We start from the raw sequence: 14229 nt of genomic DNA, 5'->3' as shown, positions 1-14229 counted from the left end.
CAACTACATCGATGTAGCACAGGTAAAGCTCTTATTTTTGGTGGATGATTATTATTTGATCAGCTTTTATATTTTGCTTTTGCATGGAGGTATTTTAACAGCGGCTCTGAGGGGGCAGTTGCATGCCTTAGTGACTTCTTTTCCTACTCCTTCATTTTTAAAGGCATATTCTACGGTTTTTAGTCAAACTTAATTGATCAGCTTTTCTTTCTGCTCAAAGCAGCATGTTGAATCTTACAAGAATTATGGATATGATTGGTATTAGTTTAGTTATACGGGTTGTGGAAATTCAGCCCCTGAACACACACAGACGGACAGACACCAAATGTCCAAAAACACATTTATTTCCACCACACAATTCATCAACAGCCACAACTGCTCACAGTCCCTTCTTTCCTTTCAGCTCTTTTGCTGCCTCTACTCCTCTCCTCATAAGTTCCGTCCTCTTCCTCCCGACTCTGGCTCCCTGACTGGAGTGAGGCGGCCCCTTTTATAATACCCTGGATGTGCTCCAGGTGCTCCATAATGATCTTCCGGCAGCACTTCCTGGTGTGGCCGAAGTGCTGCAGTCCAATGCTCTGTAATCATTGTCTGGGTGCCCCCTCCCCGGTGGTATTCACGGCCTGCAACAGTGTTGAGCTTCTAAGCTCTGATCCCGTGGCCCCAATGCAGACCAGGACGGCTGCCCTCTCGTGGCCGTGGGGTGGTATTGTCCCTCTCCCGGTCCTTCCTCTTTCCGACCGTCCACCACAGGGTATATGTGATGTGGCTGTCCTAGAAATGTCCTCTGTCAAACCACCACTCTAAAAATCTTGGTTCACCTGGGTATGCTTGTAATTACACAGAAGATGATATTCAAATCCTGATCACAAATCATGTCTGTTAATTTTTGTGGCATTATTGTTGGGCACTCATAAGAAGAACTGATGAATGTTCAGTAGTAGGGACACTTGAAGTGCATATACTAGATGCAACATAACAATGATGATACTCCAAGAGAGGTCTTTATTGATGAACAGGCATTACTTCTAGAAAGGTGCAGGTGAGCAGCTGACTTAATGATTGTGATCTGTTCTGGGCTGACAAAGTAAAAGGATAATACAAAGAATGTATGGAAGTGAAAAGTTTAATATTTTACAGGATGTAAACTAACTGTATACTTCAAAACTCCACTACAACCTGGACAAAAAGTATTGTATGGGAATCGATTTGGCCATTTACAAATGCTTAGTTTCTGAAACTTTCTCTTCCAGGGTAAATGGATATATTGTACATTCACAGTTGAGTGTTATAATTTTGTTTCAGAATTGAAGTGTAAATTAGTACCACATAAATGGCAAAAATCATTTCTTAGTTAACATTTAAACTAAAGTGTAACCTTAGTCATCATTTTACACTGACCTCAGGGCCACATTATTTGCCACTTTTCATGTTGTGCATCTTGACGTGAAGTTTAGGAAACTGTTAATTCACTAGCTGTGTCTGTTTCCTAACCTGACATGCCTTGTGCCACTTTTTCCTGATTGTATTGTCAGTTTATATACAGTACATGAGACTGGAATGTGAGTTGTGGCCTTTTGTAGTACTATGGACCTATTGGAATATTAATTCTCACTGGAAATACATTTCGAAAAGTGCCTGTTAGCAAGAGACTCTTCAGATTATGGATACAGCTCAGGATTACTTTCAGTGAGTGGTTCATTTAAACTGTGAATGGGTTTGGAGTTTATGAATAGATTAAAAATAAATCATTGTTTGTCTGTGTGCCTCTGTAGCAGAGATAATGCTTTTTGAAGTGATGGAATCAAAAAACCTACACAGTATTTTATAATGAGATGCTGCATAAAACTGTTTGTGGGGAGTCATGAGGAAGGTACAAAATATGAAAAATCTTACAAAAGCCAATGATTTATTTGATTGTGCCTTTTATAAACTGATTAGTGAACAGATATTTCATGAATTTGAATTTGGAGTATTTGTGGCATATAGCCATAATTTTATCTGAACTGAATTGCAAACTGGAATTGTGAGACATCAATGGATATACATTTATTGTCAAACTTCTCCATATTATATAATGTTGATGTTTTACATTTGAATAACCTTTCAGAATTCCTTTTCATCTGCGAAATTACTTCAGTTAGTTACTTAGGGAAATTTTTTTCTTTCCTTCCATGGAAGGGCCAGACAGTGAAATGACATCCAATGCCCATAATGTGTAGGAGAGTAGGTGACTGAAGCATAGAAAGACATTTTCCTCTTGTAGTCTAATTTCCAAGAGTAACCATTTAGTTTTACTCATCAAGATGACCGCGACATGAGACTGCATATGCTTTGAAGAGCCACTTGTGAACATCTAGGATGACTGACCTGTTATTTTATTAGGATTATAATTGACTAGCAAAATACCCGCGCTTCGCAGCGGTGAAGTAGTGTGTTAAAGAAGTAATGAAAAAGAAAAGGAAACATTTTACTAATAACGTAACATGATTGACATTGTCTTTGTCATGAGTGTTGCTGTCATATATATATATACACACATATATACATCCATATATTTGTTTGAAGGTTGTCACAACTGGAATATAGTCTCAAAGTGGCATTTCCTGAAATTAAGTAAAATATTTATTTATTTATTTTTAAATAAGTGTGCTATGCCTTGTTTTTATAGGTGCTAATTTAAATCTGTTTGTCATTTATTAAATAGAGACTAGATACAGAATCACTCAAACATTTTGATTGTATCTTTTATAAGGATTGCTTTGTTATTGAGGTGGGAAGGGGATGACAATTACATATAAAGTGATATGTTAGACACTTACTGCACCAATAGAGCAAATAAGGAAATTCAGGCTGGAAATTGGCAAAGTTCTCATTTAATTGTGTATGTGCACACGTTGGTTTTCAGCTTGACTGTGTAGTGAATGATATTTCCACTGTTTTCAACTATAAGCTTAATGCATCTAATTTTTGGCCAAATAAAAACCAGACTGAATGCATACATTTTGTACATCTAAAACTGATTTTGGGTAGGTCTCTATATAAAAGTGCATTTAAAAACTTGCCATTATCACATCTGGAAAAGATTTTCATATATGGCTTGACATTCTGTTTCAATTAATGATATTCAAATGAATAGGTCTTGCCAGAATTGTGTAATAGTCTTTCCATGAGTTATTCACATTTAACAATCTACAGATGTTATCGTAAGGCATTATTATATAACTGTTATTTTTATAAGACTGTAATGTTAGTGTTTGAAAGAGATTCCACCTGAAGGTTACTGCTGAAAGACTTGTTTGTGCTTTTCTTCCCAAGATAACTGTTTTCTCTCCTCTGTCTGTCCCTTTGTCTGTCCAATCAAGCAAGATGGAAAGCTGCCATTTATCCCGGCAGATGAAGAGATGATCTTGGGAGTATCTAAATATGGAGTTAAAGTTGCCTCTGTAGATCAATGTGTGAGTTTCTAATATTTGTCTTACATATTAGAATTAAAAGTATAAAACAGTAAGCTTAAAGACCAAACCACTGTTGATTTTGATTGTATATTTTGACTTGCAAACTGTTATATCAACAGTGCGTTCTGACTCTTTACTTACACTGTTTTGCTGCTTATACATGCTATTGCTTTGTTCCCTACCCCACCCTAACCTATCGTCTTTGGGGGAGAAGTGAAAGCTTTAGATTCATCCAAAACTTTGTTCTCCAGTTTTCGATGGGTCTTGTTGTTTTAGGGTCTCCTGATACTGAACTGAAAACATCGATATCTCGATGGTGGGTGTGCGTCTCTCTGTGTGTATCAGTTTCTTGAAGATGGTCTAGAGCTAAAATGGCTGGTCAGAAAAACTTGACACTTAAGACTGTTATGAGATGATGATGTACTGATTTAGTTTTTGAGCCAAATTGTGCTAAAGAAAGAGGCACTCTAGAGGAACCCTCAAATACCGTAATTCTGCAATTAATCATGAATTCTTCTCATCAGTCGCTATCATAATGACCTATTTTATGATCTAAAATATCAGCCTCTGAGTGGTAAATAATTACTGAAATGTTATAGAATAGTTTTGGTAACTTCGTTCCAAGGACACAAAGCGTACTGATGCTCATGTCCGAATTTAAAAAATGTGATTTTGGAACAGAGGGCACAATTACTTGCTCTATTTTAAGACCTTAAAACATTAAGAATTTCTGATTGAGGAGTATTGTGCATACCTGTAGATCAAGGATGCGTTTAATTTCCTTGAAGCACTTAAACGTTTACTTGCTTAAGCAGTTTTCATATATTGAAGCAGAAAGATGGAAGCTGCACTCTTTGAAAACTGTCTTGTATTCCTGTGTAGTTCTAATAACAAAGTACCACATCACTTTGGCAATTTGTCTCCACTGGTGTAGAGGTTAATTTTGTGGTAGTTAATACTAATACAGGGAAGTGTCGTTTTAACATCCACGATATGTTCTGTGAAATTGGGTGTTATGTGCTTAGCGAGTCTATATGAGATGCGCTAGTGATGAAATAGCCAAGATACTGTACACATACAGTACTGGATTTTCGGCCATGATGCCCTTCACTGTAATATGTTTAAAAGAATTTAAGGATAGAGACATGCAGTACACGAGATTGCTGTTGCCTTCAATTCAAAGCATACACTATTATAACGTAAACCTTTTTATTTGTAATGGCTTACGATAGAAAGTACAGTGCATAAGCCATTAACATGGGTGTTTTTTAATGACTATCACTATATATTAGAAGTGCTGTACCCTTGTATGGCTGGCAGTGCAGTCACTTTGTACACGAGAGACATGAGATGGACGTGCTGCATTGCTGTTGCGTTCACTACATCTCGTTTTGTGTGCTACGTCCCATTCTCCAATCAGGACTGGAGACATTATAACATTATGGGACCACCGATGTATTTGCTGTTGGTTCCCCAAATGAATTTTATTCTTCATATTAGTGTGTTGAAACCTAGCAAGTTATAAAATAACTTGTTAAAGCTGTATAGGCAGTGCATGTCATGTATGCTGTGGATCGTAAATTGTACAAGTATTGCCCAAACCAGTTTGAAGAAAAAAAAAAAAATGACAGTTTATACTTTTTTGGAATTCTGGAAATTACTTCCTGTGTGAGCAATTCCCCTTTCCAGTTCATCAGGTTTAACTTTCTCCCCCAAGATCATACTGCTGTAAAATGACCCAAAACAATCTGGATTAATGGTTTTTCATCATATACAAAGACCATTCTTGGAACCCTTTTTAAATCGATAAAAGTTTGTTCAAGGGGAAGGGATCATTTTTAAATATTTGTCAAACTAGCTGTGTGGTATCTAAACTTGTTCTTTGTCATACCCTAAAATATACTGCTGCTCTTTTGTTTCCTACTAGGATGTGATACATCGGCACCCTCTCTATCTCATAGTGCGCATGCTGTCCTATGATGATGGACTGGGAGCTGGGAAAAATCTTTTGGCTTTGAAAACGACCGACTCCAAACAGGAAGAATGCAGCATCTGGATTTACCAATGCAACAGTTCAGTAAGTGATCTGTAGTGAATTTAGTGGATGTACGTGTCCATTTATTGGGCTTTTCAATGACTGTGAGTAGCACTCATAAGACTACAGCTGGGAGGCACCCGTTTCATTTAAACTATACAATCGGCAACAGTATTGGAGTAATTCTCTGATAAGATGAAGATAACATTATGTACATTTTAAAACATTATGGTGAATATGTCTCCTCTTAACCAGAACTTGAGCTGGGTCACAAAGCAGCACAACTTGAGGATGCTGAGAATAGTCGAGAATGTGCTTTGTAAGTGTAACTGAATGAGCAAGAGAAAGATCTGAGATGTAAAACAAGATTTTCTTGCATTTAAGTACATTAAGGTGAACTTTATGAGAAAAAGGCAGAATACATTTTTATATACTTAATTAATCCCTGAGGGGAAAATGTGTTTTCGCATACAATGAACAATTTTACATTGCCCCAGGAGCAATTTTTAGGTTAAGGGCCTTGCTAAAGAGCTCAATGGAGTAGGAACCCTTCTGGCAGTAACGGGATTTCAACCGGCAACCTACCAACCTACCAGGTCCCAGCACAGAGCCACGTTATTGAATCTAGCAAATAAACTTCAGGGAAAACTCAAATACAGCAACCTTTTTAATTTTGAAAGTGGCTTCATATAACAAATCTTCAAGAGAAGGAACTTTTAGAAAGACCACATTATCAAAGAAGGTTACTATCCTGATGAGTTAAGCATTATGCATTAGTGTAATGTTATTTGTAGTTGAACGTTCGAGGTATGTACAGTATATCTAATCTGGCAGGTTAATCCAGACTGGTATCTCGTCCTATTAATTGGTAGTACATGTTCTTCTATACCTGAAATTGTGGACTTCTAATCAGTGCTTCTCCAGCAGGGTTGGATTTGGACCTTTTAAAGTGTCGGACTGTCTAGAGACATCACAACATTCTCTGACCTATCTACCACAATCCACAACCTTAAAAGGCAAGAGAATTTCAAGGGCACATTGGTTACAAAACAGGAACTAACCTTGGGTGGGATGCTAGTCCATTGCACGGCCACCCTGATACTCGAATGATTTTTTTTTTTTTTTTAATTAACTCATTTCTAAATTCTCTGGGGATGTGTCAGGAAAAGCAAAGTATCTGGTGAAACATCTACACAAAGACATGGAATATGCAATCTGTACACTAACAATTACTGCTTTAGGACGCTGTGATCTTTTAAGATGGCCATCACGAAAACGGCACCACTGTGCTGGCCTGGTGAGAACAAACTTCTGCAGTATTAATGACAGCAATAAATATAGGACCGTGGTACTGAAGTGTAGTGGTGAACATTTTTCTTTCATGAAGTTCATGTCCTGCATTGTTTTTCTTCCAATGGCCTGAGGGTTGATCAGTTATTGTAATGGATGTGGTATTGGTGAAAGAGGATGATGGTGTGAGCTTGTCTATGTGCACCTTGGATGGACTGATCTCTCATTCAGGGGTTGTTCCTTCTATACACCTCATGCTGCTAAGTCTACTGTATATCAAAAGGTGTGTTTGGATGAGTTTTCAGGTTCAGCACTATGGAGGAATATTTCGGACAAAATTAAATAAATAAATGCGTAAATAAATAAAAGTACTGTGAAATGTGAGCATAAATAAATAAATGTATCATGAAATGAGAACATAAATAAATAAATATATCATGAAATGAGAGCATAAATAAATAAATGTGTCACGAAATATGTTTTTCGTTGCTTATTTATTTATTTCATTTTGTCCGTAACATTCCTGCAAACCGTCATGAAATACGACTTGAAATAAAACTGTCACTTTCACTCGTCAAAGTTGAGAGGGTGGGCTCTAACACGCCCTCTAGTTACTGATTGGTGAATCCATGGCACAAGAATTAATTAGAAAAATGCTTACTACTGCCGATTAAATGGATTCTGCTGAAGATATTACGTATTTCAGAGAGAGAATTGAAGATTTATCGGAAGAAATTACTGAAGAATTTTCAAACAACTTTGCCACTGATCAGAGCTGTGGAGTTGTTTGAAAAAGTAGCTGCAAATATGCACCTGACTTTATACTCGTAAATCAAGGGTCAAATACTCAGTTCAAAATATTATTTGGCGCTGCTTTGGGCATTCCATGTCAAAGTACCTAAACTAATACAGCCGTTGCAGCTTACCGTATATCAAACTGGCTCATTCGCCTTGTGATCGTCTTCTCCGATACATCATATAATCTGTCGTACTTTTAAACCGCATAACAGAAGGTGTTCTATTGACTCAGCTGGAATGTCAAAGGATGGACGTCCAGAGCAGGGAACTGCGTCACCTGAACTGCAGTGTAGTCGAGTCCGTTCCACCTGTTCTCCAATAATTTCAAAATCAGTTTCATCTATATCGGAGTCTTAAAGGGCCAACATTGTAATTTCTTCCGATTAAATCTTCAGTTCTCTCTCTGAAATACGTAATATCTTCGGCAGAATCCATTTCATCGGCAGTAGTAAGCATTTTTCTAATTAATTCTTGTGCTATCGATTCACCAATCAGTAACTAGAGGGCGTGTTAGAGCCCACCCTCTCAACTTTGATGAGTGAAACTGACAGTTTTATTTCAAGCCGTATTTCATGACGGTTTGCAGTAATGTTACGGACAAAATGAAATAAATAAATAAGCAACAAAAACATATTTCGTGACACATTTATTTATTTATGCTCTCATTTCATGACACATTTATTTATTTATGCTCACATTTTACGGTACTTTTATTTATTTACGTATTTATTTATTTATTTAATTTTGTCCGAAATATTCCTCCATACAGCACAGACAGAATATGAATGAAGTAGAGGCCAACCTGTCAGAGGATAGAGAATTCTTGAATTGTGCCTCAGTGACATTTTTGTGTTTTTTTTTTTTTCCCCCTTGCAGGAACAAGCACAGGCAATTTGCAAGGTGTTGTCAGCTGCTTTTGACTCCGTGCTAACATCTGAAAAGTCTTGATCTCGCTGAAAAAAGTATTCTCTGAATCAGTATGTGCATCACTTGTCAGCAATGTGTAATGGCTGGTCTGGAGTGACAGTGGCCAGCTAAGATCTAGCGACCTCATTTGCACTGTGATTAAACTACATGCATTTTTTATAAGAATTTTCAAAGTAAATGTAACTTATTTAATGTAAAATACCAAATCTAAAGTTGTATTTGCTGTCATGAATTCAGGTAGGGCCTATGCAGTATTAATAGGAGGCATGAAAATAATGTTACATATTTATTATTACTTTTTTGAAGGAATGAGATGGTAACCATTGTTATTAGGCCAGTAGTCCATGGCTTCACTGTGATGATCATTCAGTTCATAGGGATGGGAAACGGGATGAAAATCTTTTTATTTTACATATGAATATAGTGTTTAACTGCCCAAGTCAAGATATTAGAAGATGTTTGCTGCTTATTTTTCAAGGTACAATAAAGATTTTTCAGCTAAAGTACTCTACTCTTAGTCTTCTTTTTTAATTCAATCTCTCTTTCCTGTTATCAGATTTGTAATTGTTTATCAACATGTTTGATTAGGTTTGAATGCAATATGCTCAGTTGTATGCTGATCAGACATTGGGAGCCCCCATCATGACAATGGCTCCTCCTAACATTTTGTCCATTGTCACACAGTTGTCTGAATGTTGCATTACTGAAGTTCATACCTGTCAAACATGGCTTTCTGCTCAGTAAGCTGTAATGAAAGGTAAAACAATACCGGCATGAAATTAGCAATATTTAATGCTTTAATACTTTAATGTTCATAGTGTTCAAGAGTCTTAATCTCCAGATTTTCTGTAGCCAGTTTTTCCACAAAGGCTTATGTTGCATGTTGTGCCTTGCAGGGAAAACAAAAAAAAAACAAACATCTTATCTGATGGGCTGTGTTATGGCCGCTTAGGGAGTGCTGCACACACTGGTGTCACAGGCCTTTCTATCTTTCTGTCTCTCTCGTTTGGGTAGTCCTGAGGGTACCGCCAACCACAGCAGCCACGTGCCCTGAGCTGCCCTCTTTATCCTTGTGGCTTTGCTCACTTTGTTACAACTCCATTTATAAATAAATGGCTGCAATCTTGAGTCGAGTCCACCATGCCGGCCTCGGAGGAGAGCGGTAAAGACCTGCCTAGTCTCAGCTATCCCAGTCACCCACCCAGCGATGGCCTTATTAACAGCTTTTAATTAGCTAATTGGTGAATGAACCATTTGATATCAATGGCTGATTATTAGGTGATTACAAGTAGTTGGGGAAATTTGACAAGGGGGTTCTAATAGGCTGGCTGGGAATGCAGTTTTGGTTTTCTCATTCAAAATTAATGGAAAGTCATTTTTGATACTAAACTCCTTTTCAGGAACTGGCTTAAATCTTCTCTCTCTCTCTCTTATATACAGTTTATCTAAATAAAATCCTAATCCTAAAAGTGCAATGATTTTATGTCACGCTTTAAATCAGACTTATTTTAAAACCTCTCTCTCTGTATGTATGTGTGTGTGTGTGTATATAATACGAGGTGTGGCAGAAAAGTAATGAGACTGGCAACACTGCAAGCGATCTGGCAACGCTGCGCTGTTGTCCTTGATAGAGCACGTGTATCAGTACCCTCCCATAGCTCAGTGCGAGTTTCAACTCCTTCCGTTAACTACGTGATTTTTGTGACTGCTATTAGCGAAGTTGTGTTTTTGGTTGTGCGTCACGCGAAATGGAACAGCGGAATTTGGAGCAACGTTGTGCCGTTAAATTTTGTGTTAAGCTTGGAGAATCTGCAAGTGTGACGTTTGAAAAGTTAAAAGAGGCCTATGGGGAACATTCTTTATCCCGAGCTCAAGTTTTTCAGGAAGGCCTTCAACTTCGAAAACCAATGAAAACACCGAACGTGTGAACACTCTTGTGAGATCAGACCGTCGTTTAACATTAAGAATGTTGAGTGAACAATTCAATTTGAACAGATTTACCGTTCATCAAATTGTGACTGAACATTTGCACATGCGAAAGGTCTGTGCCAAAATGGTGCCGAAAAACCTCACAACTGAGCAGAAGGACAATCGAAAAAACGCATTCCTGTGGTTCCCGAGCCCCCTTATTCACCTGACCTCAGTCTGTGTGACTTTTTCCTTTTTCCTAAACTGAAAAATGTCCTCAAAGGACGTCATTTCGGGACTTTAGAAAACATCCAAAAGAGTGTAACGGACATGCTGAAGACCATACCGGTTGAAGACTTCCAGCACTGCTACCAACAGTGGGAACAACGTCTCCATCGTGTGTAGCTGCCCAAGGGAACTACTTTGAAGGGATAACATTGATGTTTGAAAAAAAGAAAAACTTTGGTAAATAAAAAATCAGTCTCATTACTTTTCTGCCACACCTTGTGTGTGTGTATGTATGTGTGTATATATATATATATATATATATATATATATATATATATATATATATATATATATATATATATATATATATATATATATATATATATATATATATATATATATATATTGGTATCATTCTTTTCAGAATTTATCAAAATTTAATGTGATGTTAGATTTTCAGATTCTTATTCCATTTTTAAATTATAAATTAAAAATATCAAGAAAGTTGTGGATTTTATTTTTGATCAAGTAAACTTTCTTTCACAGGATTAAACTATAAAAAAATATTATCTATTCATAACCCCAATGTTTGTATTTAGGTGATTTAGTTCACTGAAAGTCGAGTTACGATTGCTTACCACTTTAGTTTTCACCTGATTTTTCCTGTTATTTAAATTAGTAATTTAAAAAAAAAAAAAAAAAGAATGGATTGTTTATTTAGTCTTTCGAGCTTAGTGGACTTCAGTTTAACAGGAATACTCCATTTAGTAAGAGAGTAAATATTTTATTCTCATTTCATGATTTTTACTCTGTGAAATAATAATTAATTTTTCTTTAACATAGTTATAGAATTTTGTGATTTTTGACTCCAATAAATAATAATTCTTCCTTTGTACATTACAGATTTCTGGCTGCAACTGGTGGTTGGCCCCCCTAGTTGGATAATAAAGAATGACTGTACTGTGTTATATATATATATATATTTTTTTTTTTACACTAGCTGTCTTTTCTACAGTGGTTGCTGCCCATATTGACATGACGTTTCAAGTCAGGTTGGCTGTTGCAAAGTGAGATGGGAGATATCCTTTATAAGAAAGCAGGATCTATCAACCTTGTTAAGTGCCTGTGAAAGTGGCTTTTTAAATAACTTCTTTAGGTCCAAAAGATGGAGTTCATAAGTTGATTTTATTTTGTTTCTATTGGAATAAAAGGCACCCTACCCAACTCAAACCAGCTTGTGGTCCTCCGTTTTGCATAGGACAGGACCCACAGTCCCGTGGGGTTAGTTTAGGATTGCCAGTTGTTACGGTACGCATGGCTTGGGCTTTGGGATGTTGGAGGAAAGCCCATGGAGACAGAGCATGATGCTGGACCTGTAAGGAAGCAGTGCTAACAACCATGCAGCCCCCAGCATGATGCCAGAAAATATCAATATTGACCTTCACATCGCAACTCTTTGCACAAGTTCATTATTTTCAGTTTCAGATAGTGGAGTGTGGCAGCTTATTTCAATCTTTATATTTTTAATATCTTTTTGCCCACACTTGAGCAGTTCACAAAGGTCACAATATGTTACTATAAAACACACCTGCTGCTGGTGCTGGCCAGTTCTTGGTTGTTGTGAGAAGCTGGTGACCCCTTGGGACACTGGGATCTCGACTTGGAAACACTCCATGACAGATGAGCACCGAGCCTTGGAGTAGGCTGATGTTTCTCAACGTGTCTTTTGTGTCTCCTGTAGAACAAAGCAGACGTCTGACCCACCCTGTCATAGGCGCACAGCTGGACTGCTGCCATTCCCAAGTTGAATCGGCACTGTTGGCTTTGCTCGCCCCTCTCTGCGATTGAAAGCAATCACTGCTCAAGGCCTTCCTGCTCTTAATGTTCCAGTCATACCTATTATTTTGTATTTAATAATTTGACGTATCTCCTCCTTCTTATCACAGTTTAAACTAATGTAGATTTATTTAAGATAATTGCTTTATTGTGGCTTGACCGTGGAATGCCCTTTTATTGCTTTAAAATGTCATTGTCCTGTTTCATGCATTTCATCTTATTTGGAATATATTGTATTTTTTTCTGTGTGTCTGGTATTGATGTTGTTTATAAAAAGATCTATAAAATACAGGCGGACTGATTAGAGTACTTAATCTGCCTTGAGGAGCATCAGAATCAACCTGCGATTACTGACACACACACACACCCGCAGCGGTGTCCTCATCTATTTTTTTGGTCCACTAGAGGGCAGTATTGCACTCCAATATGGCAGCTGCCGCTTTTCATCTCTTTTTTGTCAAATCTCCATGGATTTGCTAAAGAAATTCTATTTGAAGACACAGCCTTATGCTAAGTGGCCTTTGGTTTTCTGTAATCAAGTCAGAAATTCAAATTTACACGCACACACTAGGCTCCCATTTCCTGTGTATGTTCTTTTCCACCTATAAAATGTAAATCATTTAAACACTGACTGTGCATTACTTCCATCAGACAGTAATTATGGAGAGACACAACAAGCCCCGTCGCAGTCCAGGGTGCTGTTTTAAATAAAATCCAGCGAGAGAGCTGAAGTGAATCCATGTTGTGGAGCAGAGAAGCCTCACAAAGTTAAAGCCGACCATTGTTCTTGAAGAGTCTGGCCTGCATGGAAAAACATTTCTGTAAGGAAATAACTTTCACAAACCACTCTTACTAAAAGTCTATCAAACAATAAGGCCAGATTTTACAGCAAGGTGACCGCAAAATTCCCAGAAAAACCACTGAGCTGGTGAACAAGGCCAGGTGGCTTGTGCCGCCTATTACTATTTTTCTTCCTTTTTTAATATGTTTACGTACCTGTATTGCAATAAAAAAATAATTCAGAAAACATGGAAATAATTACAATGCTAAAAACTAATAAAGTAATGAAAAACGTCATATAAAATAAAGCCCTTTCACGCTACAGACACGTCGTCTGCACTTTCCTGTCCACTCTGGTAGCGGGTCCAGCTCTTTCTGAAAGAGCCTCAGCATTGATTTGCAGATTTTCATCCATTTTTCCCCAGGGGTGAAGTGCAGCGTGAAAGACCGGCCATGGACTGGACTTCTCAAGGACATTCACTGTTGTTTGCTTAAGGGAACTGTTAAGTTCTAAAGCCCCAGCTACCAAAAGCCCTCCCATGGCGCCCACCATACTTCATTGCAGTAGTGAGCTGGTGTCTTACGTTTCTGTTTGATTAGACCTTCCTGTGAACTCCCACATCTTGGTGTGCATATGTAGCTGGCTTATGAAGCTGCAGCCTCCGCAGAACGTATTTTACCCACAGAAGTTGTTCTCCTCTCTCATCTCCATTGCCGTGTCAGATGCTCATCAGATTTGAGGTCTTTCTTGAGAGGGTGCAAGTGCAGATTGTTTTGTGTTGTTTGTGTCCTCACAGCTCCTTTGTCTTTATAGTGGACGTTATGTGGCAGCAGCCACTATTGATGGCACAGCCTGATGTCGGCTGGTGTATTACTTCTAAAATCAATTCAGGTGAGCACAAGGTGGACTAAACACAAACAGCCACCAGGCAGGAGTGAGAGCGGGGACCTTTAATAACCGTTAACCAC

The 14229-nt window shown here is 37.8% G+C and overlaps 1 protein-coding gene across 2 annotated transcripts in view; it reads left to right on the top strand.

Moving 5' to 3' along the window:
• itgb1bp1 (integrin beta 1 binding protein 1) overlaps positions 1-9019 on the top strand; it is a 22689-nt gene extending 13670 nt beyond the window's left edge. For both annotated transcript variants that reach the window (XM_039748878.1, XM_039748879.1), the window contains 4 exons: positions 1-22; positions 3366-3458; positions 5386-5535; positions 8458-9019. The exon at positions 1-22 is cut by the window's left edge and continues 109 nt beyond it. In XM_039748878.1, the coding sequence (XP_039604812.1) occupies positions 1-22; positions 3366-3458; positions 5386-5535; positions 8458-8529 (337 nt within the window). In that variant the 3' untranslated portion in view covers positions 8530-9019. The remainder of the gene's footprint in view (positions 23-3365; positions 3459-5385; positions 5536-8457) is intronic.
• Positions 9020-14229: the final 5210 nt, after the last annotated feature.

This window comes from Polypterus senegalus, chromosome 3 (assembly GCF_016835505.1).
Source record: "Polypterus senegalus isolate Bchr_013 chromosome 3, ASM1683550v1, whole genome shotgun sequence".
NCBI lineage: Eukaryota > Metazoa > Chordata > Cladistia > Polypteriformes > Polypteridae > Polypterus > Polypterus senegalus.
The sequence above is the reverse complement of the archived record's forward strand: the minus strand, read 5'-3'. Positions and strand labels throughout refer to the sequence as shown.